Here is a 6,797-nt window from a genome sequence, read left to right on the forward strand (position 1 = left end):
GTGGTAGGTATGCCACCCTAGTGACCTCAGCACTCCCAGATGTCATCAGCCCTCCCAGGCGACCTCTGCCCTCCCAGATGTCGTCAGCCCTCCCAGGCGACTTCTGCCCTTCCAGGTGACCTCTGCCCTCTCAGATGGCCCCCTTTCACAGTGACCTTGACCCTTTCAAGACGTGGGCTACTGCCAGGGTGTGAACCACGTCACAGCTGTCCTGCTCATCCACCTAAACACAGAGGACGCGTCTGGGTCCTGGCACAGCGGACGTGCCACGAGAACTATGTGACGCGAGGGAGGTGGCCGCTGCCCACGGACCCCACACTGCCAGGCGATCCTGACTCCTGGGCAACGTGTCAGCCCCAAACAGGTTTTGACCTGGATAGTCCCCTGTTGAGCGGCCCCCAGGGGCCCCAGGGCTGGCCAGGGTCCCCCACACCTCAAGCCAGATGGCCCTTGTCCCCATCAGCAAAGGGTACTGCAGCCGCTCTGTGGCCACCCTGTGTGTCCTGCAGCCACGGCCCTCTGGCCTGGCTCATCCAGTGACTCTTCCCTCCCTGCTGCTCCTTCCGCCTCATGTCTGTGGCCACCCTCCTGGCCCAGGGCCAGACAGAGCCCACATAGCAGTGTCTCCTCATCCTGTGTCCCCAGCTTGGGCCCCATGCAGGAGATGGCCACGCACCCTCATCGTCCACCCTGGTCACCCCGACAGCCACACAGCCCCTCGCACAGCCGTCCCCTCTGCATCATCCTCCCGCACCGGCCTGCCCTTCGGGAACCTTGGCCCCAGACGTCCCTGGGCAGCAGGTCCAGCCAGGCTCCAGGGCACGTTCCCTCCCCCACTCCCGGGGCCCAGGCCCCATGGTGGGGTCACTGGATGGGAGGGTGGGTAGCCTCAGGATCAGGGGCGCCTGCCCCCTGAGCTCTTCCAGCTCCACATCAGGGGGAAGACTGACTTCCTGGGGTGGGGGCTCCCCAGGGCCCTGGCTGCCCACCCATCCTAAGTGCCAGAGGATCCCAGGGCTTCAGGAGCTGATGCTCAGATTTTTGCAGACCTAATGCAACATGCGGTGAGTGGATGGGACCCGCGGCTCCTCCCCAGAGGTGAGGGTCCCATGGGGACAGGGACAGAGGGGAGGCCCAAGCCCCAGCCGGGGCCTGACCTGGGATGTGGGGTTCTCCATGGGTTTGCAGCTGGGTGTCCCCTTCCTTCCCTGGAGAGGACAGAGCTCTGGGCTCAGGGCCGAGCTCTGGCTGAGGAGGGCTCAGGAGGCGTGTCCACTGGTGTCCCTGAGTCCTGGAGCAGGGAGGGGGTCCTGGAGCAGGGAGGGGGTCCTGGAGCAGGGAGGGGATCCTGAGCACTTCTGCTGCTTCCATCAGCACAAGGAGGGCATCTCTAGGGGCTGCACACCATGGCCTGGCTCCCACACTGTCCCACTGAGGTGGTGGGGATGCACGGGGAGCCCCCAGACCAGGGCCCCTCCTGCCCCACAGTGCCCGGCTCCCCATCCCAGGGGAGGGCCCAGCTCACCCCACCCCACAGGAAGCCCGGGCAGGTCCCTGCAGGGCAGACGAGCCAGGCCCTACCTGAGAGGGAGCAGCCCACAGCGGAGGCCAGGGCTCAGTCCAGCATGGTGGGCAGACCCTGACAGGACCCACCTTGGGAAACCCAGGGAACCCCCTGCCCTCAGGGAGCCCCTTCTTCCAGGAGCCTCCCCCTACCCCCACCCCACCCCCAAGGGGCTGCAGGGCCTTGTCTGACTCAGCCTCAGGGGTCTCGTCCCATGCAGAGGGGACCCCAGCTGCAGACTGAGGCCCCAGTGGGCCCCACTCAGCCACTGCCCCCAGCCTGGAAGAACCGTCTTCCTGCCCCTGCTGTCCCCACGGACCCCCTTCCCACTCACCCTGAGGACGTGGGACCCGTATATCCTGGAGGGTGGCCGCATGCTGGTCAGCATGGCGTTTGCAACACTCAAGTTACACAAAGGCAGGTCCCCTGAGCCCGAGGGGAGCACACAGGACAGATGCGGCCGGCCCCAGGGCAGCGCCCACACTGCCCACCTGGGCCTCTGCCCCGCCCCGGTCAGGGAGGGCCCGGCCAGGCGTGGTGGGCTGGGCAGCAGGAGTCCTCCCGGCACTGAGCACACCCAAGACGTGACACTCCCAGAAGGTGGGACAGCAGTCAGCACATCCTTACTGGGACCTCTCTCTAGCCAGGGCCTCCTGTGCAGGGTGCAGTCCTGACCCCTCCCAGGGAACCCCTCTTGGCTGATGCTCCCCCCAACTAGAACGTCTGCCCAACCTCTCTGTATTTGCAATGTGGGAGTTCCTGGGGGACTCCTTGTCCCAGGCCTGGGCTGTCCCAGACAACGGGGTGCTCAGGACCCCTGGGGCATCCTCAGCAGAGCTCGGGAGGAAGCACTGAGGCCTGCCCCCTCCAGGTGGGCTCCAGCACCAGGTCCCCTCCCGAGTCACCAGGCCAGTGAACACTGAGGAGGGCCCAGCCACCATAGCCCTGCTCCCTGGCCTTCCTCCTCCTCCTCCTCTATTCTCAGAAGCCTCCAGGGCAGATACTGTGAGTTCACTGGCCGTGCCTCACGCCTCGGGGGACAAGGAAGCCATGTGGGCAGGACCCCTCCAGGACCCTCCCACTCCCACCCTTGAGGGTGCCCTGAAGGGCACAGGACGGGTGGGACTGTGGGGCCCATGCCCAGGCCTGGAGCAGCACCAGCCCCGGAGAGCAGAAGCCCCTCACTCCTGAGCCCCTCCAAGGCGTCAGTCAGCACAGCAGCCCTGAGCCAGGCAGTGGACAGGCTCCTGCACCCGAGTCGCCTCCTCCTGACCATCGATGGGGCCCTGCCCTTTGAGTAGGAGAAGTGCTCCCCTCCCTAGGATGGGACAAAATGGCCGGGCCCTGAGGTCTTCCCACCCAGGCTTGAGCGTGTCTTAGAAGGAAACACCCAGGGAAGGTGGCCTCGCTCCAAACAAAGAGCCTGCAAGGCAGGGGCCAGAGCCACCAGCAGTCCCTTAGGCCTCCCTCTGGGAACAAGGACTCTCCCCCGCCATGTCCTAAAGTCCCCCCACTTGGTTAAAAAAATAAATTTGTTATTATTTCCTGCCTGTCCCTTTAGCACCCAAAGCTGTCTGCAGGACGCACTGGACACCCCGGGGCAGGGGGTGGAGGGGCTCGGCCCAGGCCCCTGACCGGCCACTCTCGGAAAAGGCCGCAGCGGGGCCGGGGGCAGGACAGAGCCTGGCTTCCCACCTGCCTTCCTCTCGCCACACACACCCGCCTCCCGCTCTCAGCAGACACCGGGGTCCACCATCCAATAATTTACTGGATTCAATCTGGGCCTGACAGGCCTGCAGAGGGCGGGGAAGGGGCAGAGGGCTGGGATCCGGTGGCATCTGGGCTGTTCACAGCAGTCTCTGCAAAGCGTCCCTGGGAGGGTCTGTATCACCCCTCTGTCCACCGTCCCTGGTTGGCCGGGCTCCAGCGACACTTCCTTCCTTCCTTCCCTTCTCCTTCCTTCCATCTGCGCTTCCTCCCTGCATCCGGCACCTCCATGTCCTGAGCCTGTGCCAGGCAGGGCACAAAGGACACCGTTGACTGCAGGCCAGGGTACCAGGAGGGTCAGGGGATCCTGGGGTCGTCAGAGTGGACATGGTGGTTCATCTGGCCGGCCAGGGACAGCTGCCCTGGGAGCCGCCTGCCAGGTGCACGCCTCACCTGCTGTCAGGACAGCACACACTTGCAGCTCATGCAGCCCGGGCCGCTCTCGTCGGGCGGATTCAGCTTCCGCACCTTGTGCTGCCGTATCTCACGCACCAGCGTATAGAAGGCGTCCTCCACGCCCTGGGAGAGGAGAGACTGGATCAGTGGCGACCAGCCGGGGGCCCAGCAGGGAAGGAGACCTGAGGTCCCCCACCTGGGTGAGAGGATCCCTGCTGCTGGCCCAGGCAGAATCCCGGCCGCTGAAGCTCCTATACTCCACTAGCCCCTTCCCTGGGCCCCCAGCTGCAGATCAGGGAGCTAGGCCCTGCTCATCTTGACATACCGGGGGCCACCCCCACTGGGCAGGCTCACTCTGCAGCAGCAGCAGCCCCTCAGGGGTCAGGGTGGCTCGGGACCCTCCCAAACTCCAGCTCTGGCTCAGGACTGACCACCCTGCACCCAGCTCTTGTCTGACCTAGGGCTCCGATCTTGTCTGTTCCCAGTAACCCCACTAAGGGCTCAGGACCAACAGATACCCATGGGATGCTCTTGGGACAGGAGGGGCCAGGCCCCAGGGTCACCGCTCCGGCCTGGCTCAGGGCAGCTCTCTCCAGGGACCTCCACCTCCCCTGGAGCTGTGTCAGCCCAGGACTGCAGGGCGTGAGCCCAGACCCCGGCCCTCGCCTCCCTCACTGCCCTGCCGTCTGGGGAGACTTACAGCGCAAGGGGCCGCTGGGTCACATGGGTCCCGGGGGGTCCCAGAGGGTCCCGGAGCTGGAGCCAGAGCCAGAGCGGCTGCCCTGTGTCGAGGGAGAGGGGGCAATGAGCGCTGCTCCCTGCCTGGGGCGGGGTGGGGCGAGTCCCTGGCTAGCCGGGGGGTGGGGAGCCGGCTCACCTGCCGGGTCTTGGCTGACGTCTCAATGTAGGGGATGCTGTAGCTGCGGGCGAGATCCTGGGCCTGCCGAGACTCCACGGTGCGCACAGCCAGGTCACACTTATTCCCCACCAGCACCATGGGCACATCGTCCGAATCCTTAACCCGCTTGATCTGCTCCCTGAGAGGGGGAAGGTGTGAGCTGGCTGGCGGGCTGCAGGCATGGCTGCATCCAGGACATGCAGAGAGAGAGGACAGGAGGCTCCTGTCCGGGCACAGTGGCCTCCCTGCCCCACCTGTGCCATGGGCTCCTGGGCCAGCCGCACAGGTGGCTCACCTGTACTGATGGATGTCCTCAAAAGACTTAGTGTTGTTGATGGCAAACACGCAGAGGAAGCCCTCTCCAGTGCGCATGTACTGGTCCCGCATGGCGCTGTACTCCTCCTGGCCCGCTGTGTCCAGGATGTCCAGCAGACATGTCTCTCCATCGATGACCACCTGCTTCCGGTACGAGTCCTGCAGGAGGACACGGCTCAGGGACCCCATCCTCCTCGATGGAGAGTTCATACTGCCAACCCCTCCCCTGAACCTCTCTGCCCCTTCTCCTGGGGTACAAGGATGAGGGGACTCCTCACCCGACAGAGGCAGGGGACAGAACCACACTGCCATGCGGGCCTGGCTATGTGGATGCCTGACCACCTGGGGCCTGCCCTGGTCTGCCCAGAGCCTGGGAGCTGGGGGCTCACCTCTATGGTGGGGTCGTACTCGTCCACAAAGTGGTTCTGGATCAGCTGAATGGTCAGGGCGCTCTTCCCCACGCCCCCGGCGCCCACCACCACGAGCTTGTACTCCGTCATGGCTCCGCAAGGGCCGCAGCCGGCACTGCAGGGACTCCTGCCCCACCTGCCAAGGAGGCCCGTGCTCAGCCAGGCCCAGGCCCAGGGGGCAGGCCCACCCAGCTCCCTGGGGCCCAGTATCCAGGCAGCAGGGGTGGTGGCCCAGCTGCTTACCTGTGGCACCTCCAATCTAGGGGGTTGTAGGGGGCCCTGACTCCCCCCCCAACTGCACTTAATGCCTGTGCAAGAAGTCAGGAGCCAGCCCCCAAAGGCAGGGCTGACAGCTGAGAGCTCCTCCCAACCGTGCACCCAAATTAGAAGTTGCTGGGTAGGCAGAAAGCCTAAACTGGAGGCACCCAAGGGCTGAGGTTGCCGGTCCCCCCACAGAACAGGCCCTGCCGTGGAGGAGCGTGCCACGGCGTGCCCAGGCAGGCCAGCGCCAGCCAACAACCGGCTCTGGGCCCCGCAGGGCAGGCTGGTGCACCCACAAGCATTCACCAAGTGCCTACCGAATGCCAGGTGCTGTTCCGGGGCATGGGGCAGAGCAGACCGAGGCAGAGCCCCCGCCCTCCCTGGCTCAGCCTGCACCCCAGAGGTCCTTATGGTAAGGGGGCCCAGGGCACCCTCCGGCCAGAATAAATCAGGAGAAAATGAAGGGACAGCGGCTCCCGGGAAGAAGCTGGCCGACAGAAAAGACTCGGAGGAGGCGCAGGAAACGGGGCAGCCGGAGAGGCGGACCCCCGACCAGTGACGCCGTCACGGTGCCCGTCGCACGCTGGGCCGCGACCCTCCGCCCCGCCGCGCCCCGCCGCGATGGCCGCCGCGCTTCCCGGGGCGCCGGGCTCTGGCCGGGCCTGGGCCGGGCGCCGCCACCGAGGACACTCGCGGGACCCGCGGACGGCTGGGGACGCGGCCCGGGCTGGGCCGGCCGAGGACGCCCGCCCCCGCCCGCCGCCGCAGCGCCCCGCCCGGCGCGGCTCACCTGCGCCCCCGCGCCCCGGCCCGGCCCCGGCCCAGCCCGCGCCCACCCCCTCCGTCCCGGCCCACCCCCGGCCCGGCCCGCCGACCCCGCCCGCACTCACCGCTCACGGGCGCGACTGCCCCAGGGGCCGGGGCCGGGGCGGGGGCGGGCGCCGGGGCGCGCTGCTCGCCCCACGCATGGGCTCAGCGCAGCGGGCGCGGCTCGAGCTGCGGCCGCAGGGCGCGGACGGCGAGGACTCGGCCGGGCCCGCGCACGCCCCGCCCTCGGCCGTCCGTCAGCCCGGCGCGGCCTCCTACTGGCCGCTCTCGGCCAGGCCCCGCCCCGGCGCCGCCCCGCCCCGCCTCGCTCCGGTTGGCCGAGCGGCCCGTCAGTCGGAGCCGCGGCCGGGAGGGGCTG

The 6,797-nt window shown here is 67.4% G+C and overlaps 1 protein-coding gene across 5 annotated transcripts; it reads right to left on the reverse strand.

The window, feature by feature from the left end:
- Window positions 1-3,312: 3,312 nt before the first annotated feature.
- On the reverse strand, window positions 3,313-6,633 carry HRAS (HRas proto-oncogene, GTPase). Of its 5 annotated transcripts, none has more exons than XM_045558501.1 (5): window positions 6,502-6,633; window positions 5,330-5,486; window positions 4,921-5,099; window positions 4,605-4,764; window positions 3,313-3,850 (listed from the first exon to the last, which is right to left on the reverse strand). In XM_045558501.1, the coding sequence occupies exons 2-5, from the start codon at window positions 5,438-5,440 to the stop codon at window positions 3,731-3,733; spliced, it is 570 nt and encodes a 189-aa protein (XP_045414457.1). In that variant the 5' UTR covers window positions 5,441-5,486; window positions 6,502-6,633; the 3' UTR covers window positions 3,313-3,730. The 5 variants fall into 5 exon arrangements, with proteins under 5 accessions (XP_045414457.1, XP_045414458.1, XP_045414454.1 ...); XM_045558502.1 differs by lacking the exon at window positions 6,502-6,633 and adding an exon at window positions 5,929-6,227; XM_045558498.1 differs by lacking the exon at window positions 6,502-6,633 and having other exon boundaries at window positions 3,313-3,571; window positions 3,725-3,850; window positions 5,330-6,168.
- Window positions 6,634-6,797: the final 164 nt, after the last annotated feature.

Source organism: Lemur catta, chromosome 7 (genome assembly GCF_020740605.2).
Source record: "Lemur catta isolate mLemCat1 chromosome 7, mLemCat1.pri, whole genome shotgun sequence".
Lineage (NCBI taxonomy): Eukaryota > Metazoa > Chordata > Mammalia > Primates > Lemuridae > Lemur > Lemur catta.

Excerpts from the sequence above, each read along its gene's own strand:
- HRAS (XM_045558501.1), bottom strand. The coding sequence starts at position 5,440 with ATGACGGAGTACAAGCTCGTGGTGGTGGGCGCCGGGGGCGTGGGGAAG. Across the intron at positions 5,100-5,329 it reads AGTACGACCCCACCATAGAG|GACTCGTACCGGAAGCAGGT; the intron begins GTGAGCCCCCAG and ends GTCCTCCTGCAG. Across the intron at positions 3,851-4,604 it reads CGTCAGCCAAGACCCGGCAG|GGCGTGGAGGACGCCTTCTA; the intron begins GTGAGCCGGCTC and ends CTCCTCTCCCAG.